Source organism: Neovison vison, chromosome 6, assembly GCF_020171115.1.
Source record: "Neovison vison isolate M4711 chromosome 6, ASM_NN_V1, whole genome shotgun sequence".
NCBI classification, from domain to species: Eukaryota; Metazoa; Chordata; class Mammalia; order Carnivora; family Mustelidae; genus Neogale; species Neogale vison.
Window position 1 is genome coordinate 82756391 of NC_058096.1, and position 27019 is coordinate 82783409.

Sequence of the window (27019 nt, forward strand, 5' to 3'; positions counted from 1 at the left end):
GGATGGAGCCAAGAGATGTTGATAAACATCATACATCAGGCAGGACAGCTCCCCGCCACCAAGAATTATCTGGCTCAAAATGTCAATAGTGCCAAAGCTAAGAAACCCTGAGTTAAGTGAAACTGGCTTTTTGTTTGCTTTTTCCTGTGAAGGTGTGGTGCTAAAGAACTTAAAAAGCCTGTTGGTGCCCTTGCCTGCATGGATGCTGAGGCATTAGCGGTTTTACCCACCATGGTTCTTGTCCTTCCAGCAAAAATGTCAACACAGTGCAAACGGCCAATGATGTATGAGTGTTACTGTGAAAATAACTTTGACCTCACGGATCCCCTGACGGGGTCTCAAGGGTCCAGGAACCACACTGAGAATTGATGAACGAGAATCAAGGGTCAGAAACTTTTTCTGTAATGGACCTGATAGTAAATATTTCTAACTTTAGGGGCCATATGATCTCTGTGGTGGGAAAACAGCTCCAGACAATAAGTAAATGAGTGGGTATGATTAGATTTGGCCCACAGGCAGTCATTTGCGACCCCTGAACTAGATTATGTGCTTACAAAATTGCCTTGGCCGTACCATTCATTTTTATCAGTGTTATTCATTTTGTTTTTAAAATAACTCTACTCCCACCTCATAAACCTCCCCTGGTATTCTTTGTCAGGATCACAGAATGCAGCTCAGAAAGCGGTCAAAAATGAGAATGTGTGAGCCTGTCATGAGGATAATAGTTTCTCTTTCTTAAGCATTCACTGTGTGCCAGGTACTTGGCATGTGGTTCCTCAATCCTTACTACAAATCTCGCAAAATGGCTATCGGGGGACGGTACTGATGACAAAGGGGCGAATCACTTGACCAACGTCACACAGGTGAGACAGTCCTAACAGCTGAGCCAAGAGAGAATCAAGAGTTGCCCGATTACAGAGTTTGAATGTTTCTACTTCTGGTGTGTAGTGCAGCCCTGTGTGCTGAAAGCTTCCCTGCCTTCCGCCCTCTGCAGGCATCACCAGTTGATATAATGCTCTTCTCTGCTGAACCTAGAAGCTTCCTGAGACCTTTCCTCAACACCGTCTCCCCTGTGAGTGCTACTTAGCTGAGGGTTCACATTAGAATACCTGAGAAGCTTCTAGAACAATTCTAATGCCCAGTAACACCCCACCCCCATTCTTATTTAATCTCATTATAATAGGTGGAGTCAAGGCATAGGACTTTTTTAAACCTCCCAGATAATTCTCATGTGCAGACAGGGTTGAGAATCACTCTTCTGTACAGAGCCACAAATCTCAGAGAAGTTGAGGATTTGTTGATTTAGGAAATGTGGATAAATCTTAAAGTCCACACTTTTTCTCCTCTATTATTTGTCAATGTACAGAAAAATAATGGAAAAGAGTATATTTAGCTGCCTGAATGGAAATATTTAATTTCTTGGGCATCTGCTATTTTTGCTTTTTTATTGGGTTAAGTCATTATATTTCTTCACAGCTCAACTCTGAAGTCTCTTCACACCAAAGAGACACAGGGACATTAGAAATGTAAATCAAATGAACTTATGGTTAATGCTTTCTCAATCAAGTGTTGCCAGAGAGGCCTTAGGTTTTGCTCATGAACCCTTAGAAGTATGAGTGGGGCCAGGGGGGCTTAATGGCTTGAGGTATATGTTTCATAAGTCTTTTTCCTAATGATGGTGGGATTACTAGCTCCAGAGCAAGATCTGAAGGGTCTGTATGGGCCCCAACCCCACCGTAATTCTTTGGCTTCGAGAAATTCTAGAGTAGGGGACTAACTCTTTCCAGTTTGCCCTGGGATTTTCCCAGCTGTCACACTTGAAAGTCCCTCATCCTGGGAAATCCCTTAATCAAAGGCATATGGGCAAATTGAGACAGTTGGTCACTTATTTGGCAGTTTGTGAGAAGGTGGGAAATTATTGCAGCTCAGAGGATTCTGCTCCATAGACTCACATTGTTGGTGATATGATGATACATATATTCCCCTCTCTGTATGTGTATCTGTGTGAACACTGAACTAGCAAATGCAGAAGTATTGTTTCTAGGGAAATACAGGGCTAGGTTTTCACAAGCCTCTGGTCATACATCTTCATCAACTGAGGAGTACATAGCCTTGTTTTAAAGACATCTTAATATATATTGTTAATTCATTTAAAATGAACTCACAGCCAACAGTACTGTAACTCATGCCTGGACGAAGCTTGTTGTAACACATACATTTTCTCCATAAGGCACATCACAGCCTTCTTATACTTGGAAACACTAGACAGCACTTCAGTGCTACACTTGTGGGACGTTTTAAACAGCAAAATCACCAGGAAAAAAGACAAAGACGAGAAAAATGTGACACTAAATCGACCATGAAAAGAACAGACATTTTTATGAGAGCTGAAATAAGAAGGCAAAATAGCACCTTGTTCCACTTCAATTAGGTGACTCAAATTTTTTGCTGTTCTGTGCAGGTCTGTGGATGATCTCAGAAGCACCTTGAGTATTGATCTGGGATTACAAACACATTTTACTGGTGGGTGAATCCACAAACACAAAATCAGTGAGGAAGATAGAAAGATGGGAGGAAGAAGGAAGAAAGGAAGGTAGGAAAGAAAATGGGTCGGTAGGTTGGTAGGAGGATCTATTGATTAATCTCAGATCTTTGTGGATCTCCTATAAAAGGAAATACCTGCTTTTACCTTGGTTGGCCTGAATTGAAAGACATTCTAAGTTGTTAACACATGACTTTGCATAAACCATTGCAATCATGCACAGAGAAATGTTAGTTCACCTTTACTAAGGTCAGATGGAGTATGGTTTCCAGCACATCTCCCAGTTTGTCTTTTCCTGTACTTTCCATCATCAGCAGGTTCTCTTATTGTCTTTAAACTAATTGAAATTTTCTTTAAGTGGGAGGTTACTACACATCTAAATCCATTTGAACTGCATTTTTCACCACATATTAATTCTTCTCCCCATTATAGATTTTTTTGTTTATGTGACCCAACTCGGGTGTGTAGATTGAAGACTGGGCATAGTCATTTGCTTTTTGCTTACAACTCAATTCTTTATAGAAGAAGATGAAAATATGGGTAACATTGACATTCTGAAATCCTTTTCTCTTTCTTTCTTGGTTCTCCATATAAAAGGGAAAAAAAGATGTTAGAAAAATGCCACAAAAATAAGGGATCCATCTGGTTTGGGATACCACACTATGCAGCCCTCCCTGAATGAGAATTGCAACTCTTTTATGAGAAAAAAATTTTAATTGGCAGGAATCACCTTGGAGCAGGTAAAGTTGCACTTGCTGATGGTCTATGGTTCTTTGTCCTATTAACTAGAAGATTTTTGGCATCTTCAACTCTGTTTTCTATTTGGAATTTGAGGTATTAACCTTTAAGATAAAATTCCAAAATTCTATTCCCTGGTGGGTTTATAATCACTCTTTTTAGAAAATCCAAAATGGCGACTGAGTCCGAGTCATAAGAGACCTGCTTGCGTTGCATTTCTGTTGGATTCAGCTGCTCTGCCTGAGCAATGGGTGAAATTTCCCCATTCTAGCCTTTGCTCAGACCGATCCTGGAGATTCGTAGCTCTTTCTGAGATATCTTCAAGCAACAACCTAAATTGTTCCACTGCATAAAATCTCTTGAAATCTTTCTTTCCTCATGTAAAATAGAAATGATAAGTAAGAGACTAGCGAGGCAAAAATAAGAAGAGTATTGGCTATTCAAATTGTCAATAAATGTGAGAGATTTTCTTTGGATAAATATTCACAGAGAAAACTCCGCTCTCAGAGAACAGAATGGTGGCAGTAGCACGTAAAGCTCACACAACGATGCCTCATTTTCTGAGCAGGCATGGTGGTCACAAACTGGGCTCGGAGGCTCCTTCCTGAGTTTGAATTTTGGCACTGTGATGGCCAGTCATGGACCTTGGGTAAGTTACGTAACTCTCTATGTCTTGGCTTATAAAACATGAATAAGCAGTGCCTGCTCTATCCAGCAGCTCTGAGGATTCAATCAGTTAAAAAAACAAAGCATTCAGAACAATGCTTGGCAGGTGGAATGCTAAATAAATGTTAGCTATTGCTGTTTGAGTAACAAAAATGGTAAATGCAAATTCAGGGATATTTGAATTATCACAAAACTAAAACAAGCTGTCTCAAAAGCAATATATCTCCTCAAATTTTCCTGGTTAACTTATCTTGTGAATTGACAAAGTTTTAGAAGATCTAGAAATGTCCCAAACCCCAATATCAGCAAATATGGGCCAACTACAAAAAAAGTTTACCTAGAAGTGAAATAGGCTCTACATTTTCCTGAAAAATTTTTAAATTTTTTAAAACACTTTTTAATTTTTTAAACATTTTAAAATGTTTAAAATTTTAAAATGTTTTAATTTAAATTTAATAAAATTTAAAATGCTTAAAAATTTAAAATGTTACATGATTAAATAAAAGCACCATACAATTTAAGATTTTCTTAGTGATTTGAGCCAAGTTTATCTCATTATCTATAGATATCTAGATATTTTGCTCTTTGCAATTATTCCCCAGTCTTTTTCAATATTTTCCTGTCTAAAGTAAAACTATCCTATTATTTTAACATTTTCAACCCCACAAAAAGTTAGTTATTGAAGCTGGCAAGGCAGTAATTGTCAAGCTATCCAGTAATCTATACATGCCAAGATAACAGTACAACTAATAAATTTACTCTTTAAATGTTATGTTATTCAAAGATATGTTCTTCTAGCCTTAAAAATTAGCATAAAATATATGCAAAATGCTTGCACAGTAAGTAGGCATCAAATGTCTTTAGTTCATAAATATCAAAAGCTAAGATTCAATACATTTTTTAACAGAACATTGAAAAGGCAAACTGCTTGAAATCTTTTGTGAAACAAAGTAGAGAATAAATAAATAAAAACATTATTAATGTTCAGTTAGGCGGAAAATCCTCCAATTTTGAGCTGATTTTTTAAATAACATTCCAAAAAGTCACATTCTTCAATTCTTCCTTTTGACCTCTGATCATGCCTCAATTTTTCCGTATATTGGCTTAGAGTAATTGAACATATTTTTGTTCCCATTGATAAATAAAAATTCTATTACAATGTAAATGTATTCACATATTATAAATGATCATTTAATCCAATGTAAATGAAATGAGTTCCCATCTTTTTCTTCTTATTTTTGATTTAGTTTGCATTATTTCCGGAATACATAGTTTCTGTGGGGACATGGGAGAGTAATAAATCATGCCAAGTAAAACAATGCCATCCAGGCAAAACAATTTTAAAAAATAAGTCCCAGTAACAAAAGTCAAGAAACAGCTGATAAAAACAGATGTATCCTTTGTTCGGAAAGAACCTCGAATTTTGTAACATGGCAAAAATTAAGGACCAATTGGACACAGTTCAACAGCATGCATTTGGCACAGAATGCTCAAGTAAACCCCACCCTTCTTCTAAAAAAGTATAATTTTTGTATTTATAAACCAATTATGGCTTTTATTTAAATGTGGAACTTACTTTGTCTTCCTCAGAAAGACTTAGGATTTAAAATAGAAATCAGAGAATGTGAAAGGTAGCTTACCTTTATACCTTGCTTTTTGAGATAATAATATACCCAAATAAATTATGTTTTTAGTATGATTGATTTTTTTAAAGGGCAAAGCACTGAACATGATCTGCTGTCAAATAATGTGTTCCAATTTAAAAATGATTTTTTTCCCCAAAATAGTATTCAGCGTGGCCACAATTATATTTGGAAAAGATAAATCGGTCTACCTTTGTCCTGAGGGTTTTTTCCAGCATCTTTTCTTTGCACTGACCCCCTAATACAGATATGAAAGCGTGCAGAAGTCTCTTCTAATTTGAGCTTCTAACATAGTGTTATTTGGTGGGTTGATAAAAGATGTAGAGGTTCTATAGTTTGGATTTACTCCCTAAAAACTGGGGGCTTGTGAACTTAGCCTCTTAAAGGTAAATCTTTTGTGTGGACTCAAGGGACCCAGAATAAATTATACTGAGCCAGGATTTCTTCTCTCACTACACCATGGTTCCTTCATGTAAATGATCTTTCATTGATTATCCTGAAAAATGGTTCCACTATTTCTTTTCCTTTAATTAAGCAAACATTTTGAAAGACCACTGGGGCCTTTAACATTGAAACATTTCTAGAGACCTCAAGAAGCACCCCATCTTTGATTACACAATATCTGTTTAGCAAATGTGGCATAATCACAAAATGATTTTAAAAAAAAAGTAACCACAGACCTGGCCCAATCATGGAAACCATTTTGGAGAAAAATGATTATTATGGGCCTGAAAAGAAAAGAAACAAGAGAAGAGAAGGAAAGGAGAAAAGGAAAGGAAAAGAAAAGAAAAAAAAAAAGAGAGAAAGAGAGAGAAAGAAATTGTGTTTGAGCCTTTTGCCAGGAAAAAAAAATGCTTTTGTTCACTAGAAAAGGAACATTATGGTAAGATTTAACTCAGTTGAACTATACATCAGCTACAATTGAACTCTCCATAATTTACTCATTACATTACATAATTTGCTCATTATATAATTAAACACTAGCTAACTATCTTTCTTTGTACCTACTTATTTTCATAAGAAATAGCCAGGATGTTTTATTCATGGTAGCTGAGATTTAACTCCTAAAGCACAGTTAGATGGAAATATTTGGGTATTATTTCATTACTTATGGCAGAGAATAAACGGAAAAATGCAATTTGCAAAAGTGTAAATCTTGCCTGAGATTGGATAGGCGAGTTTGATACTGTTTTTCTGGTACCCTGTTCCCCATCCTCCCACTGCTTACCTCTCAATATTGGATTTTGCCTTGGGTTCATTATTTTTGGTCTCATAGCAAATATGCTTTCATTGGGAACAGTCTCAACTTCTCATTGACATAAACAAATTTATTTAAACTTAACTGGCATAAATAAACAAGTAAATAAAAATATGCAAACAAATTGCAGTGACTAGGATGGGGTTTTGAAGATATGTCTGGCGATGGTATGTTCAAAAGTTTGAAATACACTGACTGGAAGTAAAGAATTATGTTCCAAATTGCTTTCCACTTATTTGTGAGCTGACTTCTAGTAACAGTGGCAAAAGAGTAAAACAGCCTTTTAAGATTTTTCGATGTGGTATTTGGTTCCAGGAGTATGGGGGCAAGAGAGCTCCCTTGGGCCTCTTTTATAAGGGAACTAATCCCATTCATGAGGTCTCCACCCTCATGATCTAATCACCTCCCCAAGGCTCCACCTCCTAATACCATCACTTTGGCAGTTAGGTTTCAACATATGAATTGGGTGGGGTGAGGGGTGCACATTCAGATCATAGCATGGTTTAATCTTGTCATTTCTCAACAGCAGAACAGAAGGGTCACCTCATTGTATCTACAGTGTCCGTTTTATCTACTATATGGGATACTAAAATCCATGCATCTTGCCTTCAAGGTCATTCTCACTCTCCAAGGTAAAGGAAAGGAGAATATTTCCTTCAGAAAATCTTTGTAACTTCTTCTGTTTCATTACCCTCCTCCTCTTCCAATTGAATTTGTACCTAGGAGACAACCAAGGAGAGAAAGTTTGTAACCAAATAGTGCTTCAGGAATGCAGAGCTGTCATACAGAAAGCCAGCTCTGGAAAGGTTTTGAAGGAAGAAGGGGATTTTTGCATGAGATAGGGACCCTCATCACAAAGAATGCTATCTGCAGCTGAAGGAGTTTGCCCTCCAAAGCAGAAGTCAGTACAAGAAATATTCTGAGAGAATGGAAAGTGCAGTAGGAGTTTAGAATTAATTCTGGGATTTCTAAAATCAACCACATTTAGTAAATAAAGATTTCAATGGTTTGAGATAGTTAGGAAAGTTTGTCTTCCACCTTTCCAGGTGAACTGCCAGATATCTGAAATTCTGTGGGATCTACAGAACCTTGATGGTTGATCATTTCCATTCACTCCTGTCTAGGAACACTTATTTTCCAGTCATCTCAAATGCACTAATCTTATATAGCAACTATGTATTTGTCTACTTTAGACTTATTTATGACTTAACAAGAAATAAACTGATGTCAAGCCACCCTTCTCAGTGTCATTTTTTATGTGTTATCTTCAAGTGCTCATGTATTCATGTAGATAACTAGTATCATTCTGGTGAAAGCTAGGAACTCTAACAGAACATTTCAGTGTGACAGTCCATTGGTCAGTCAGCTGTCAGATGTATCTTTTCTCAGCCACTTTAGCTCAGTCCATATGAACCAATATCAAGCTGGCAACTCCTACTCACTACAAAATAAACCCAGGCTTAAATTTTTTGATAAATAAATCTCAGGGGGTTTATACTACAGCAGATAAATCCTGCAGGGCCTAGCTCCTTGAGGCCAGTGCATCTTAAACTTTCACATGCATCCACATTACCTGGGGATCTTGTTAAACTGTGGATTCTGATTCCTAGGTGATGCCCAATGCTCCTAGTCTGGGGACTATGCTTTGGCCACCACACAGGAAGAAGACCGACAGCTTCTGGAAACCGGTAGCCACCAGCCATGACTGGAACCCAATGCCTATAGATCTCCTGCCTGCCCCTCCCCCTTACATATAACCTGCCCTGTCATCAGCTGTCATTCACTAGCACAACATACTGATGCTTACTTAGTCAAGCTCCAGACTCAATGAATGAAAAGCCAATGCAACCAGATGAAAATCAAATGCTAACCTCCACATTACAGACATGTTCAGAACAGGGGAGATCATAGTGGCTTGGGGAGGCATGGAAATGTCTTTTCCTTGGATCAGGATCCTTGAGATGACTGAAGTGCCAATCACTTATTTGGAAACTGCAGGGAATCAGCAGGGGAGTAGAAGGGAGGTACAGAAGGGAAGTAGCCACAAAGGATACCTGAGAATTCTGGGGAAAGGGGCTCTCATTTGAGGTATATACCTCAACTCCCATCATTGGTTGAGGGCTGCTGGGGGAGTGTTGATTCCTCACATCTCGATCCTGTCATGCATATTAGCACAGTGGCTTGTGAAAGTGAGGAAAGCCATTGGCAAAGAAATGCAGATGCTTGCAGGTGAAGTAGCCTGCTTAAGCCTAAGTGATTAACGTCTGAGGGAGGAAATGGATGAGGTCGGGACTGCTGCTGGCTTCTTAAGAGAGCAGCAGGATTTGAGCTGGAATTAACAACTACTTTATTCTCTCAACCCCCCTGCTGCCAAGGCTCATTTGTCCTTCTGGTGAACGAGGATTCAGGATTCGGTTACTTCTTGAGTTGCAGGCTAAGGGGAGAGTCACTGAGTAGGAGCTTCCTACTTTCCTGGGGCAAATACCCTCACCTATTTCCGCACAGACATCTTTGCAAGAAAGTCAAACAGTTCCTCTTGGAAGAAAGGAGATCAACTCTGTGGGGAACAGGCTGCCATTCTTGGGGTTCAACCCTAAGGGGAGACTGGTCAGGAAGAGGTACCTTCTGGGTGCTGCTGCTGCATCATAAGTTTCGTCAAGCTTCCCGGCTCACACCGAGGAACTGAAAGCCATTTGTGGATATGGTCAGTTGGCCTAAATTACAGTTGATAATTACAAGACATTGTTGAAAATTGTTGCAACATGTAACTTTTGTAACCATTATTTACTGCTCTGCATTTGCAACTATTTGTGGGGACTGTTTGTCCTTTTACAGGCTCTTTAGTTTCTTGGGAACGCTGAGGTATACGGTATTCATTTACTTGTGGGCAATGCGGAGGGAAACAAAATAAGGTCATCTGAGCTTCAGGGATGAATAATTTCGAAGAGACAAGGTAGAAGACAGGAACTGTCTGCTCATCAATGAGGAGTTTTCGGAATCTAGCCCCAGTCTACCGACCAGCCTCACGCTCTCCTCCATTATTCATTCAATGCTCCAGGCACTTGAAATTCTTCCTGGTTTCCAGGAGACTCAAGTTCTTTCCCCAGCTGCTTGCTATTGTATGTGTTGTGTCCACCCATGGATACCTTCCTCTTCTTCCCATGACACGATCCTGTCATCTGACAAACCAAGCTTACATAACACTCTCCCGGACTCCCTCATGCAGGTCCTTGTGTCCTTATTGATCCAGTTCAGGATGAAGTAGTAACACACACCGAATTAAATTCAAATCATCTGTTTGTACATCTCCCTTGGCCCACATTCTCTGAGAACACTTCTAGAACAAGGACCACATTTTTCTCTTCTCTGTGTCCCCGTCATCAGCACTGGGGCTTGTACCCAGAAAGACTTAGCAACCAACACCCGTATCCTGGAGGTAGGGAGGATTTGGAATAGCAGCACCATTATTTGAAAGCATACTCTATATATACTCAAAGTCTGTTTTGATTTCGTTTTCCTTACACTTTGGAAGAGGTTTATTATTGATACTATTTACAATGAACATGCAGTCTTCTCACAATGTAAATAACAAGAAAGCTCTTTGCGTATTTTGAGGGAAATGTCTTCCCCAGTTGATGACAGCTCTGCAATATTCAGGAGCATCTGGCTGGCACCAGCCAAGGCTTAAGAAAATGAATCTCCAAAGTAACTGAGACTACCAAAGTTTTGACTAAATTCTCCATCTTTGAGGAAAGTGTAGTTTTAAGTCACGGGTTCTTCCTTTCGTAGAGTGCCCCCACTCCCAGATCCTTTAGTCTTGATTTGCAAGTTAAATGAGCAAATCATTGATCCAGTTCCTATTTCCCAGGATGTTTTTCCACAGTCAGGATGAGGACAGTAATGGGGTTGTCAGTTGCCTTTGTCATTCTTTTCCTTTTCCTCCTGAAAGTGTTTTTGTGGAAACCCTGCCGGATGTCACAGAAAGGTGACCTGGGCAAGATGTGTGTCACTTCTTTACTTGAAAAGTGTCCAGGACTCTGAGCCTAGAGAGGATGTAATAAACACACCATGGTGCTTGGCCAGCATATTCCAGCCAGTTAAAAAACAAGGCAGAAGACACAGGATTTAACACCCACCATGGCAGCGGCTGCCCTGGGAGGGCATGCCATTTGACTCTCCACAGGTGCGGAGTGTTGGTCTCCAGCTAAGGAAAACAACCAGCCGCCATAGCATCCTTCCATGTGCTCGATCATTTTAAAGAGCATTTTAAGGCATCCCGTCTCTGTTTCCAGCACACTGGTCTGCTTCCTTGTGGCTCTGGCATGGGGAAAAAAACATGGCTGTGGAGCATTTGCTTTATACTGGTGTGTGCCTTCTAATGATGCTGGTCCCCATTAGGATTTGACTATTAAACTAAAATTGTTTTCAGTTTGTTTACTTGAGCCTTAAGTAAATAGACAGAACACATGGTTTCAATTCAGCTTCTCAAAAAAAAAAAAAAAAAAATCAAAGCCATTACAATGGAGTCTCTTTTCCTTGTTGACCCACATTAGCAAAGAGGTCTATAATAAATGCTGTACCCAACCCAGTGGGCTGAGGCCATGTGCATGGCTGACACAGTCCAGTGAGTCAAGAAAATGATGGAAAAAATAAAAGCCTCTGGAATCGAAACATTCTATTTCAGTTCTCCATGGACCGAAAAAAACCAAACAAATGAAAACAAACAAAACAAAACAAAAAAAAACCAGTAAGTCTGGCCTGGGTTTAATTTAAACCACTTCATATTTAGTTCATAAGAACTTTAAAAATAAAACTGCAATTATTTTCGCTGTTTTTATAGGTGAGGACCTGGGGACGACCTGCCCTTTATGGAAAGCGGTTTACTTCCAGAGCCCCCAAGAATACAAGACCTATCTTAAATTAGAAAATTTTTACAAAATGTGGTTCTATTATTGTTTTTGTTACTCTTATTCCCCTCAGGAATAGTCGTCTGCACAATAAATATAAAGCAGATATACATTCTGCTTAGAAAACAAAATCTACATAGACCAGCTATTCTCTAAAAAAGAAAAGATACAGTCAATCCTGCTTTGCACCTTTCAGATACGTGCAGTCACTGATGGTAAATCATTCCTTTCCTGTCTGTCCTTATTTGGGCTTGTTCCATGGATACACAAACATTCAGCCTCTTTCATTGGAGAAGCAGGGAAGAGACAAATCATTTCCCTGGTTGCTGTCTTCCCTACTTTCAGTCTGTTAGGCTTAAGCTTCAGTATCTCCAAATAAATGAAAGTCTTGAGCAACACTGAAGAAGTAATACATTAATTAGATTGCTTGTATTTATTGACTGTTCACCATTTGCCAGACACTGTTCCATACAGCCTAATTCATTAAATCCACACAAAAAACTATGAGGTGAATAATAGTGCTCTTCTCATTTTACAGATGAGGAAACCGAGCCAAGAGAGGTGATCGAAATTGCTGCTATTAATATGATTCGTTGAAATGTATCATTAAGGGGCGCATGGGTGGCTCAGTGGGTTAAAGCCTCTGCCTTCAGCTGACGTCATGATCACAGAGTCCTGGGATCGAGCCCCCCACATCGGGCTCTCTGCTCAGCAGGGAGCCTGCTTCCTCCTCTCTCTCTCTGCCTGCCTCTCTGCCTACTTGTGATCTCTGCCTGTCGAATAAATAGATAAAATCTTAAAAAAAAAAAAAAAAAGAGAAATGTATCATCAAGCACTTTCTATATGCCAGGCACTGTGCTAAAGGCTTTGTATGAATGATCTGGGTGTATGTGTTAATTTTAATTCCAGTATAGTTAACATACGTTGTTATATTAGTAGCTTCAGGTGTATAATATAACGATTCAGTAATTCTGTACACTATTCAGTGCTCATCACAATAAGTGTACTCATTAATCCCCAGGCACGGTTATGTGCTAGGAGCACTGCTTCACACTGATTCTGTCATTTCATCTTTACAACAGCACTATGAGTTAAGTACAGTTATTTCCCCCATTTTATAGATAGGGAAATTGATATAAAGAGTACCAAAAAAAAAAAAAAAAGTAACTCTAAGTCAAAAAAATTGTTTAAAGATTCAGAAACTTATCCAATAAAACTATCTAGCAAGATGTACTATAATCATGAAATTTGAAGTTTTGGGAAGAAAATGTTATTACTTTGGGGTGCCTGAGTGGCTCAGTCAGTTAAGCATCTGCCTTTGGCTTCGGTCATGATCTCAGGGTTCTGGGATCGAATCCTGCCTCAGTCTCCCTGCTCAGTGGGGAGTCAGCTTCTCCCTCTGCTGTTCATGCTCTCTCTCTCAAATAAATAAATAAAAGATCTTTTAAAAAATGTTATTACCTTACTGTTGTTATAACCCAGAGCTTTTTGTAGGAAGAAAAAAAAAAAAAACCCAACAGTGAAATGGTGAGAAAGCATTCCTCTAACAGTCATATATTTTGAGATTTAAAAATTTGTGAAATGCTCCATGTCTGATAAACGGATATTGGGATGTACTCTGTACCTTACCTTACATATTTTTAAGTTTCAATAATCCCAGCAATAGAAATTTCTGAAATAAAGTTCAAAAGTATAGGTATCTTTCATTTTTGAAATATGATTAAGTTCCAGGGAATCAGAGAAATACTTGTTTGGTGACTAGACGTGGACTAACAGGGATAGAAAATAAACACCCAGTCACAAGATTTTCATCTTGAGAGGGTTCATTGGACTTTTTATTTATTTATAGACAGAAAAATTTTATATTTTTTATTTTATTATTAAGTTTTAATTTCAGTATAGTTAGCATACAGAGTTATATTAGTTGCAAATATTTGGTGTACAAAATAGTGATTCAACACTTCCATATATTAATCAGTGCTTATTAAGATAAGTGTACTCTTTCCCCCATCCCCCCACCCACCTCCCCTCTGGTAACCATCAGTTTGTTCTCTGTAGTTAAATATCTGTTTTTTGGTTTGTCTCCTTTTTCCTTTCTTCTTTGGTTTTATTTCTTAAATTCATCCTATAAGTGAAATCACGGTATTGGTCTTTCTCTGACTGACTTATTTCACTCAGCATTATACTCTTTAGATCCATCTGTGTTGCTGCAAATCACAAGATTTCATTCTTTTTTATGGCTAAGTAACATTCTATCATCCTATTTATTCTCTAGCCACTCATCTATGGGTGGATACTTGAGCTGCTTCTATAATACGGCTATTATAAATAATGCTGCAATAACCATAGGGGGGCATGTATCTTTGAATCCATGTTTTCTTACCTTTGGGCAAATACCTGTTACTGGATAACATAGTAGTTCTGTTTTTAACTTTTTGAGAAACCTCCAAATTGTTTTCCACAGCAGCTGTACCAGTTTGCTTTCTTACAACAGTACATAAGGGTTCCCCTTCCTCTACATTTTTGTCAACACTTGTTGTTTTGGGGGTATTGATTTTAGCCATACTGATAGATGTGAGGTGGTGTCTCATTGTGGTTTGATTTGCTTTTCCCTGATAAAGAGAGATGTTGAGCATCTTTTCATGTGTCTGTTGGCCATCTGGATATCTGGAGAAATGTCTGCTTATATCTTCTTCCCATTTTTATTGGATTACTTGGTTTGGGGTGTTGAGTTGTGCCAAGTTCTTTATATATTTTGGGTACTAACTTTTATCAAATATGTCATTTATAAATATCTTCTCCCATTCAGTAGTTTGCCCTTCAGTTTCATTCATGGTTTTCCTTGCTGTGCAGAAGCTTTTTATTTTGATGTAATCCCAATAGTTTATCTTTGCTTTTGTTTTCCTGGTCTCAGGAGACATACCTAGAAAAATGTTGCTACAGCCAATGCCAAAGAAATTACTGCTTGTGCTCTCTTTTAGGATTTTATGATTTCAGTTCTCACATTTAGGTCCTGAAAACATTTTGAATTTTTTTGTGTATAGTTTTAGAAAATGGTCCAGTTTCATTCTTTTCCATGTAGATGTCTGGTTTTCCCATTTATTGATGAGACTGTCTTTTTCCCCATTGCATCTTCTTGCCTCCTTTGTTAAAGACTAATTGACCATATAAATGTAGGTTTCTATCTGGGCTCTGTATTCTTTTCTATTGATTTATGCCTCTATTTCTGTGCCAGTAACATACTGTTTTGATTACCGTAGTCTTGTAGTGTATCTTGAAGCCTGGGATTACAATATCTTCAGTTTTGTTCTTCTTTTTGAAGATTGCTTTCTCTATTCAGGGCCTTTTGTGGCTCCATACCAATTTCAGGATTATTTGTTCTAGTTATGAGAAAAATGATATTGATATTTTGATAGGAATGACATTAATTCTGTAGACTACTTTGAGTGGTATGGACTTTTTAACAATATTTGTTCTTATAATCCATGAATGTAGAATACTTTCCATGTCTTTGTCTCATCTTTAATTTCTTTCATCAGTGTGTCATAGTTTTTAGAGTACAGGTCTTTCACCTCCTTGGTTAAGTTTATTTCCATGTATTTTATTATTTTTCAAGCAACTGTAAATGGAATTATTTTTGCAATTTCTCTACCACTTCACTATTAGTGTACAGAAATGCAACCGAGTTCTACACATTGATTTTGTATCCTATGACTATTGAATTCATTTATCAGTTCCAGCATTTTTTTGCTGAAGACTTCAAGATTTTTTATATATAATATCATGTCATCTGCAATAGTGAAAGTTTTACTTTTTTTTAACCAAATTAGGTGTCTTTCACTTCTTTTTCTTTTTTAAAAAAAGATTTATTTATTTAATTTAGAGAGTGGGGAGGGGCAGAGGGAGAGGGAGAAGAGAATCTCAAGCAGACTCCCTACTGAGCACGGAGCCTGATGTGGGGCTTGATCTCACAACCTTGATAACACGACCTAAGCTGAAACTAAAAATAAAATGCTCAGCCAACTGAGCCACCCAGATGCCCCATTTTCTTTCTATTCCTTGTCTGATGGCTGTAACTATGACTTCCAGTACCTCGTTAAATGAAGATGGTGGGGGCGCCTGGGTGGCTCAGTGGGTTAAAGCCTCTGCCTTCTGCTCAGGTCATGATCCCAGGTCCTGGGATTGAGCCCCGCATCGGGCTCTCTGCTCAGCAGGGAGCCTGCTTCCCCCTCTCTCTCTGCCTGCCTCTCTGCCTTCTTGTGATCTCTGTCTGTCAAGTAAATAAATAAAAATCTTAAAATTAAAGAAAAAAAAATGAAGGTGGTGGGAGTGGAGATTCTTGTCTTGTTCCTGATCTGAGGGGGAAAGCTCTCCATGTTGAGTATCATTGAGTATGATGATGTTTGCTGTGGACTCTTCATACATGGCCTTGATTATTTTGAGGTATGTTCCCTCTAAACCTACCTGATTGAAAGTTTTTATCATGAAGGGATGTTGTACCTTGTCAAATGTTTTTTTTTTGCATCTACTGAAATGATCCTAAAGTTTTTATTTGTTCTCTTGATGATATGAAACCACTTTGATTGATTTATGAATATTGAACCACCCTTGGATCCCAGGAATAAACCCCACTTGATAGTGGTGCATTATTTTTTTTTAATGTGTTGTTGGATTCAGTTTGTTAGCATTCTGTTGAGGATTTTGCATCTATATTCATCAGAGATATTGGCCTTTTGTTTTCTTTCTTTCTTTTTTTTGTTTTTTTTTGTTTTTTTTTTGTAGTGTCTTTTTCTGGGTTTGGTATCAGGGTAATGCCAGCCTCATAAAATGAATTTGGAAGCTTTTCATTAAAAGCCACTGTCCCTTGTTGATTTTCCGTTTGGATGATCTGTCCATTGATGTAAGTAGGGTGTCAAAGTCCCCTACTATTATTGTGTTTTTTTCTATTATCTCCTTCATGTTTATTAATAGCTGCTTTATGAATTTGAGTCCTCCCATGTTGGGTGAATAAATATTTATAATTGTTATATCTTCTTGTTGGAATGTTCCAGTTATGACTTTACAGTATCTTTCTTCATCTTTTGTTATAATCTTTGTCTTAAGGTCTATTTTTTCTGATATAAGTATTGCTACCCTGGCTTTTTTTTTTAACTTCCATTTGCATAGTAAGTGTTTTTTCGTCCCTTCACCTTCAATCTGCTTGTGTCTTGAGTTCTGAAATGAGTCACTTACAGGCAGCATATAGATGAGTCTTGCTTTTTTATATATTCTATCACTCTATGTCTTTTGATTGGAGGCTTTAGTCCATTTACATTCAAGTTATTATTGATAAGTATATAGTTACTGCCATTTTGTTGCTTGCTTTATGGTTGTTTTTGTAATTCTTCTCTGTTCCTTTTTTCTCCTGTTCTCTTCTCTCATGGTTTGCTGGCTTTCTTTAGTGATATATGTGGGTTCCTTGCTCTTTATTTTTTGCATATCCATTACTGGTTTTTGATTTGTGGTAACTATTAGATTTATATATAACATCCTCTGTGTAGAGCAGTCTATATTACCTTGATGGTCACTGAAGTTTGAACTCATTCTTTATTTCTCTCTCCCTCGCCAATGTTTTAGGTATCTGACATACCATGCATCTTTTTGTGAATCCCTTGACTGATTTTTATAGATATACTTAATTTTATTGCTTTTGTGCTTTCTACTTTTCTTACTCCTGTTTATGGTCTTTCCTTTCCACTCAAACTGCCTTTTAACATTTCCTGTAGGGCTGGTTTAGTGGTCATGAATTCCTTTAACCTTCTTTGTCTGGGAAGCTCTTTATCTCTTCCTCTACTCTGAATGATAGGTTTGCTGAATAAAGTACTCTTGGCTGCAGATTTTTTCCCTTTCAGCACTTTGAGTATATCATGCCACCCCCTTCTGGTCTGCAGAATTTCTTTTTTTCTTTTCTTTTCTTTTTTTTTTTTTTTTTAATATTTTATTTATTTATTTGACAGACAGAGATCACAAGTAGGCAGAGAGGCAGGCAGAGAGAGAGGGGGAAGCAGGCTCCCTGCTGAGCAGAGAGCCCGATGCGGGGCTCGATCCCAGGACCTGGGATCATGACCTGAGCCGAAGGCAGAGGCTTTAACCCACTGAGCCACTCAGGTGCCCCTAGTCTGCAGAATTTCTGCTGAGACATCCAATGATAGCCTTATGGGGTTTCTCTTGTATGTAACTCTTTTATTTTCTCTTGTTACTTTTAAGATTCTCTCTTTATCACTACTTTTTATCATTTTAATTACTTACTATGTGTCTTGATGTGGGCCTCTTTGGGGTGATTTTGTCAGGGGCTCTCTGTGCCTCTTGGATGTGGATTCTGTTCCGTAGATTCAGGAACTTGTCAACTATTCTGCCCCCTTTTCTCTTTCTTCTCCTTCTGGAATCTTTATAATGTGACTGTTATTATCCCTGATGCTGAAACTGTGTTCCCTAAGTCTTTCAGTCTATATTGTGTTTTCTCTCTCTCTCCTGTTCAGCTTGATTGCTTTCCATTACTCTCTCCTCCAGGTCACTGATCCATTCTTATGCTTCCTCTAGTCTAGTATTTATTTCCTCTTGTATTTTTAAAAATTTCAGTTACTTAGTTCTTCATCTGTAATTAGTTCTTTTTTACATATTCCATCTCTCTGTTAAGCATCTCAGTGAGGTCCTCCACTCTCTTCTCTGGTCCATTGAGTATCATTACAATCATTACTTTAAATTCTTTCTCAGGCATATAGCTTACCTCTGTTTTGTTTAGTTCTCTTGCTTTGATTTAGTCCTGTTCTTTCATTTGGGACATATTCCTCTATTTCTTCATTTTGTCTAACTCTCTGTGCCTGTTTCTCTGTGTTAGGAAAGTCAGCTATATCTCTTGTTCTTGGAAGTAGTGGCCTTATGAAGAAGAGTTTCTGTAGTGCCCTGCAGGGCACTGTCCCCTGTTCACCAGAACCCGTGCTTTAAAATTGCCTCCTGTGTGTGCCCTACTGTTGTGCCTGAGCCACCTTTGCTTTAAGCCCAGTGATTTGTAATGGCTCTTTTTTCCTGTTGTGGGCAGGGTTTGGTCCCTGTGTGGTTATTAGGTCAGGTTAGGGCCTCCTTGGTTTTGCATTGAGTTAATCAAGTGTTGTCCAGAGATGTGGTAGCTGGCACCAAACTGCTAGACACTTTGAGGTTGGATTCTTAGGAGCTGCTATTGTCTCCTAAGGTCTCCATTGCAATCTTCTCATTGGAGAAAGACAAAAGTACCTGTGCATTTTGGCTAATGTGAAGACACATCTAATATAGTATTATTTCTTACTTGTGCATCTGCTTCAACTGAGCATCCCACATAATTGGGGTGAATCCTGGCATGATGGAAACAATTTGTGTCCCTTACTTGATAGTGCCAAGGAAAGAGCACCTCAGGGACAAGAATGCTTCATTGCCCCAGAAGCATGTTTCCCTGGCCTATGGTCCTTCCTTTTTATTCTCTATCTAGTAGATGTGCTTTGGGTGTAAGCACAAACCTGAAAATGGTTCATGAGGCACTCTGTTGCCTCCTATAGTGATATAGGCACCATACAGCTATTAAGTTCAGTTTCCTTTAAGTTTGGGTGAAAAAAAGATCCCTGAGGTCATTTGAGAGATAGAGATAATAACAATCTGTAGGGTTTTAGTTTTTGGTTTATATACACAACTCTCCCTGCTGTTGGCAATGCAGATGGAAACACTGTTACATTGCTCTCAAGGTGCTGATAACAGTGTGTCCACCCACCTGGCCCTGATGTGAAAGACAGGCACATCTGGTCTGGTTCTCTGTATCCAGGCCTTGCAGTTCTCATTCCTGGCCTCATGCAAGCATAGAAGTTGAGGCATAAGTTGATTAATAATTCATGCAATTGATTCCAGGCTAGCTCTACTCCAAGACTCTCCCTGGCCTGAGGACTGCATGCTCCCAGGAGTCTCACCTATTTCTCTTAAGGATCTAACAGTTCAGTTTTCTGGAGACCAGGCAATAAGGGAGGGATGGAACAGTATGCTCCAGTCAGTCACAGATTATGCATTTCAACGTTGGAGGAAGATCCTCAAAGTTGGATTTGTTTTTCTGTATTTCTAAAATCATTTAAATCCTAGCAATGTCATCATCTGACATTTGAAAACCCTGAATACATCTGAAAATCCTATTTTCGTGCAAGAAGAAAAATTTCTAAATGAAGTTAATTTTTAGACAGGACAGGATGAGAGAGAGGACCACGAACTGAGGTTACTAGGGTCCCATGGCTGTCTTATCCTTAATATTCTAAATATTTCCATGTCTCATATATTCCCATGTCTCTTTATCTCACTATAGAACAAGTTCTCCATTCAGAAAATGGTGGGTTTTTTGTTTTTTGTGGGTTTTTTTTTTTTTTTTTTTTTTGAGGCAAAATTCCCGCTGCTCCCTCCTTACTGCAATTCCCTTCTCCACAGGTGTCCAGGACTCTAACTTCTGCCCTCAGGCCCACCTGGCAATGTACTTCAGTAAGTTCATGTTTCCTTTTAGAATGAGTTGGGTAGAAATACACATACATATATATCTTCCTTGCTGGTTTTGGTCTTTGGGAAATGGTTCCATGAGATTTTCAGAAAGTTGAACAGGTTCACCAAATGAACCCATTAAGAGCTGCTTAGACTACTACACGTGTTCTTGGGACATCCAAACTTTATCATTCTTTAAAGTCAAAAGAAAGAGTTTCTAATGGTGATATTTTAGGGGTTAGAAACAAATAAAAAGAGCATTATTTCTCAGTAAAGGAGCCATACTGACATTTATAGGCGATTTGGTCAGGCAGACCTTAAGTGAAATACAATAATGAAATGAAGACTATCGGAGCAGAAGGGAGGTAAACCTGTGTAAGGATGTTATTTTTGAGGAGAGAAAACAAACGGACTTGACAAGCTGCAACAGAGGAATTATTTGCCCTCTATCATTATTTCTGCCCTTCTCTCTTGATATGTAACCGCCTGAATTCAGACTACATGTTCCAGCCTCCCTTGCAGCTAGGTGTGGTCACATGTAACTTTGTTCTATGTAGCCAGTGGAATATGAATAGTAGGTTGTATTTGACTATCTGGAAGATAGTCTTCTTTCTTTCCTTTCACCTCCTTGATGGCTGAAATACTGACCTGATGGGTAAGGATAAATAACCACCTTAGACTGTGACACAGAAGTTAAGTGTTCTCTGGTATACTCAAATTCTCTGAAACATGAATTTCTAGACAGACTGCTTCCAAGACTTCTTTAAGTGTGAGTGAAATAAATGACTGTCTTTGTTTAAGCCACTATTGTGTTGAATTTTTGTGTTACTCTCAACCATACCTAATCTAAACTGCTTATATCAGTAGTCTGGGGAAGTTTTAATTGATTGACAAAGCTTGATGGAGGAAAGAGAAAGAGTGATGGAGAAGACCTAATTCTAAATCTAAGATGCAATATGCTTTAAATATTTTATATCAGGGGATCTCAAATACTGATCCTGACAGCTGCATCAGAATTACTCCTACAAATCCAGATTCCTGGGTCCCCTTCCTGGAGATTCTGATTTATTAGATTTTCTATGAGTCTCATGAACTTATATCATTTAAAAACTCCCCATGCAATCCTGATATCTAGGTATATTTGGAAGGTATTTGATCTGGAATTGTTCTTTGCTGGCAAGGTGAGTCAGAACCACCAGAAAAAAATTTTCTCCCTCAAACACAGATGCCTTCATGAACATATGAGAATGTGAGATCAAGAAGAGTGGGAGGGACAAATATTTTGATACTCTGAATTCTGAAATAAGTGATTCTTCAGGCTCTTTGGTTCTCCTCACCTTTTCTCTGCACCCACCCAGAGTCACACAAATGTCACCATAACAGGCAACTCTGTCAGGTTAGCCTTAGTTCAGATAAACCTACAGTGACTAACTGTATGTGGCTAGTTTTTTTTTTTTTTTTTAAACCAGATTACATTTTCTATGGGAAGTTCATTCACTTCTAGTGTGTATTATAACACATTAATGAATCATAAGTGTATTTGTGATGAAAACAACTACCATTAAAGTGCAGGACGAGTTTTAAAGATTCCAGGGCCTCACACATCAGAGGTTGAATTTTTTGGTACCTACAAAAATCTGCAAGGTCAGCAGATTCAGTTGAACAGCTGTCAGCTGAAGTTGTTCTAAAAGCACTTGGGCACACCAGTGGGTTCCTCTGGCAGCAAAGGTGACAGGCACGGCAAAGTGTTACCAGAAAGCAGATCATGGCAGGTGTGAGACATTCCCAACAGCAGTGGATAGGACAGGATTATATTAAGCAGCATGTCCGCACCAAAGTAATCCTTTTACAAGATCCCCTCCTCATGTTGACAGTTACAAGCTGCTTGACCACTCTTCTCTCCCACCTTTTTCTGGGAAGCTAGAGAAAGTCCCTCCACCAGAAAGAAGCCTCTCATTCACTAGGCTATCTGCAAATCTCAGCAGAAATAAAATAAAACAGAACCAAAGGTGCATTCTAAGACAAACTTTGAAAAGAGTGCCAAGGATAACAAAGATCTAACTCCAGCTGGGTCACCAACTGACCCAGTGTTAGTTTGGGTAAGTCACTCAATTTATCTAGTTTTTAGAATTAAGGGACTGAACTTGATGAACCGTGAATTCCCTTTTAAGAGTTGTACAATTTTATATCTATCTTATAGGAAACTGTATTATATGTAAGTGGGTGAAAGTAAAAGCTTCCTTCTATCAATTATATACTTACTTTAATTTTAAAAAGATAAAAATCCTAAATCCCAATGTAAAATCATCAGACAGACTTGCATGTATGCATACCCTTCAGAACCTGAATTTCTGGAAATGGTTTCTTGGTCGCCTAATCCCCACAAACTGATGGCATCCTGCTGTTCCTGCCAAAAGATTCTATTATGCAAATATTTAGGCCTTTTAAACATGCATAAACATTTATTTCACTCTTCCAAGTAACATCATCCAGAGGGCTCAAAAGATACTGAATTCAGGCATTTATTGACAGTATAGCTATGGGATCTTATTAATAGGTATGTCTGAGGCCTAACCTTATGCTTCCTGATGGTTTTCTCATTGAGCAAAACTGCAACCAGAAATAAGACACAACCCTTTTATTGGTTATTGTTATTACAAAGTGGTCTTGAGTCTGTCCTAGCGCTTTCTCCATTTTAATCCTTCCCCTTCCCTATGACACTCCAGCAATGAGATCCTTACTCCCTGAACCTTCCACCTAGCCCTGCTATAATGCGCCCTTGATCCAAAGACCACTGTCCATGCAGAAGGTTTTAAAAGAGAAATGGGAACTCTGAGAAGTTCCAGGACAAATTTGGAGGTCCAACAGCCCCAGTGGATGAAGCGGGATTGGAATTTAGGGAAACAGAGAGAAAAAAGCCAAACTTACTTCATCCACATGTCCCACAGCTCCATAGAGTCTTGCCATTTGTCCGATAAGGTAGGGGAATCTCTCACCAATCTCTTTCAGCATTGGAAGAAAACCATTCAAAGCCACAGGTTCATAGCCTGCTATCTCTATGAGGATGTTTAGGATGACATCATTATGGGTCGAATCTTTCAAATGCCCAATTAGGAAAGGAATACATTTCTCAGCCACCTACAAAAAGGAAAGAGAGGAGAAGAAAGAGAAACAAGGAAGAAAATTAATTAAATCAGAATCAATCTAATATTTTTTGCATGAAATCTAAAGTCAGCACATTCTGGGATTATTGTCCTCATTGCAACTCAAACATATCCCCCACATCCGGAATTTAAAATTTATGATAAAGTTTCAGAGGATTCGGTTTCTTTTCATCTGTGCTGTGCTATTGGAGAGTAAAGTTTACAAAAATGTTTAGATACTGCTATTCATAAATCAAGTTTTGATATGTTATGTCCTCACCAGGAATATTACATTTCCTCCAACCCACCATGAGAGCTATGATTTAAAGGACAATATGGTATAAGTATGTCAAAGATCCTTGATACTTTTAATGAACATCTTCAAGTTGGAGAAGCATGCCTTGGAAATATTTAATAATAAAAATAAGGAAGCAGGAAAGAGCTTTAACATTTTCTTCAATTTTCCATTTTGATCACAAAAAGGTACTAAGATAAAAAAGATTACCAAAGTAAAATAATTTCTACTCTATTCCTGACACCCTAATGTTGCTTTCTTGACTTGGAATGCTTTTGTGAATATAAAAATGCAATAATTCATATTAAAGAAAATGTGACTTTTTGTGGAATAAAGTCACTCACTATGTTAATACACAGACAGGTTGCATGCTAACAATTTGGTGAATTGTTTTGTCTGTTAAAATAAAATAATTAGAAAGGATAATCTGTGGAAAACTGAACAATAAAGTAAAAACAATTTGCTCATCCCTATTTCTATTTCGTTGACTTTTTTTGTTTGATGTTGGTTTGCTCTTTTGGTTTGTCACTTTTTTTTTTTTTTTTTTTTGTAAGGTCAACTTGAAATGTAGCTTCCAGTATTAAAACAGAATCTGATACTCAAGTTGGCCTGCTAAATTTATAATTCACCTCCTGCCAAAAACCTACTTCCCCCACGTCCCTCTCTAGCTAGCTCTAAGTATCTCTTTTCTCCATAAATGGCACCATTTTCTGCCTGGCTACTCAAGTCAGAAATCTGGGAGTCACTTTTGACAGCTGTTTCTCCCTTATCAGAGCCTCATCCAAGCAACCACCAAGTGGTTCATTCTACCAGATATCTCCAGGTATCTCACAGATCTCTCCACTTCCCTTCATTTTCATTCATCTCTCCACTCACTCATTCACAAATATTTATTGAATCCTCCCTATTTGCAAGGTAGTGTTCTAGGTGCCAGTGTTATGGCTGCTAATAAGTCTGACTTTGTGGAATACTTCAGTATGTAGAAAAGAAGACATTCCATAAAACAAATTATTACAAAGGAAATGCATAATCATAAATTCTAATTAAGTGCCGTACAGGGAAAATCCAAGGTGCTGTGAGACCTGTGAGACATGTCCTGGGGACTTCATTCAGGCTGGGGTCAGGAAAGTACTGTCAGCAGGTACCTCTAAGCTGAAACCACTGATCCCCTCATCCTGAACCTATCCAACAGCTTTCTAACTATTCTCTCTGTCTTCAGCCTCATCCACCCAATTCCTTTTCTGCTTTGTGGCCACAATGGTAACCCTTCCCCCACTTAACATAGTTCACTAATTTGACATTGCTCTCCAGATAGAGACTTAACATACCTTTTCTGAACTGATGACAATCTTTCTAGACTTATCTTACCTATTCTACCCTCTCCCATCTAGACCCTATCACGTATCATACGTCAATCATGTTGAATTTTTAAAAATTTTTTTCTTGACCTGCGAAGTTTTCTCTTGTATTTAACTCATGTGATCAACTCTGCCTATAATACTTATTATTCTATTTTGCTTGACAATCCTCACTCTTGAGGCCACAGATTAGCTGCTGTTTCCTTTAAAAGCCTTCCTCCACTCCCTTCTCTCCCCATTCAGTCCAGTGTCTTGGCTGAGGCCCCATCATAGCCTAAAGGGCTCCCAACAAACCCTTCTCATGCTTTCTTCATATTGCTGCTCTAGATGTCTGCTTTGCAGGCTGGATTAAAAACTCAAGACTCAATTCTAATTTGTATTCCATTGCACACCCAAAGCCTAGCACAAAGCCTGGCCAAAAAATGAGTCGATAAATATTTGACACACAAATCAAAGGAAGACATGTCTAAATGACTTTATAGGTAGCATTTGAATAACCTCCACACTCTACCCCATAGTGTTGAACAGTTGCACATAATGTTTAACATACATATTGTTACATGTCATATACAACATAACTAATAGGGACATAAAAAAGACATTTTGAGATGACTAAAATTATCCTACATACAAATTTAAACTTGATACTCATAGCCAGTACTTGCTAAGTAAGGGCCAGGGCTTGTTTCTGGTATATGGCACATAGGAACACACAGTTCCGTAAATGCTGCCTGTGCATTTGGAAGCCGTTTTATGTCCTTCAGGAGAAACCATGAGAGATCCCTGGCACATGAGGCAGAAGTGTCAGCCAGCTGCTCTGGGTCAGGGCACCATACTTAACCTGAGTCTTTTAGGAATGGAAAATGCTTACACACTTCCTGCCCCATTCTATAAAATTCCATTTCCTAGTCCTTACACTTCATGTCCTATTCCTGGAACATGATGGTCTCTGTGACACGTGCTTCTAGTCATGCCAATTTTATTTAAACTCTAGCCATACATCCCAAGCCATGCAAGAAAAATACTGTATTCATTGTCCCATAAAGGAAAAAAACAAAAAAACAAAAAAACAAAAGAAAAAACAAGAGAGCAAGCTAGCTAGCGAGCTGGCTCATGGCGGATACATGTATGTTTAGGCAGAGTTGAACCCATAGAAGCAAAAAGAAGAGAAGACTTGAATAGCATAAACAAAGTCATTTTACCAGTTAAACAAAAGTTGATTATTTTTCCATTTCCTGATAGCCCAAAGCTTATTATGATGGTTATAGAAAGGATAGATATTTCTTGAAGTTTATCACACATATGAAAAGCAAGTGGTACTTTGGGCTTTAGATAGATTATTCTTGGATAAGAAGGAATTTTATTTTCTAAACACAGGGCATTTCCTTAGGCTGCTTTCTTTCATTCTGCTTCACTTGGGGCTGCTTCACATCTCAGAGAAAGCTTTGTCATCACTGAGAGCAGAGTAGCCACTAAGACAGCATCAACGGCTGGAGGAGAGCAAGCCAACATGGCCTTTGTTCAGGCCATAAACCTCATGGCACAGACCTCTGAAAGAGCTTCCCAACTGACCTCCTGGCCTCAAATCTCTCTTCCTTCTATTCTTCTGTCATTGTCCCCAAACCCCATTAGAATCATGTCAAGACTTCAAAGATTTCTCATGGCCTACAGCTGGAATCCCAATGCCATGGCATTCACTGATGGGCATATCTACTGCCTCTTCCACCATGAACTCTGACCCAGAGACATGCCACTGATCACCCACAGCTGGCCCGAACACAGAGAGAACACTTGTGCTTTCAAAGCCCATCTCAAATGGCTGTACTCGTGGGAACCATTCCCCACAGCCCACTCGAACACATGCAGGACCAGGGGTTAGAGGACAAATAAAGGTCATTACACCATATACTCAAATACTCAGCAGCTACTCCTCCACCTGACACATATAC

The 27019-nt window shown here is 38.5% G+C and overlaps 1 protein-coding gene across 7 annotated transcripts in view; it reads right to left on the minus strand.

Moving 5' to 3' along the window:
• The window catches only part of VEPH1 (ventricular zone expressed PH domain containing 1), a 249980-nt gene that overhangs the window by 142235 nt on the left and 80726 nt on the right, over positions 1 to 27019 (minus strand). For 6 of the 7 annotated variants that reach the window (XM_044251673.1, XM_044251670.1, XM_044251672.1 and 3 more), the window contains exon 6: positions 23203 to 23412. In XM_044251673.1, the coding sequence (XP_044107608.1) occupies positions 23203 to 23412 (210 nt within the window). Of the gene's footprint in view, positions 1 to 7258; positions 7567 to 23202; positions 23413 to 27019 lie in introns of those variants that run through there. The other variant, XM_044251676.1, reaches the window with a different exon arrangement.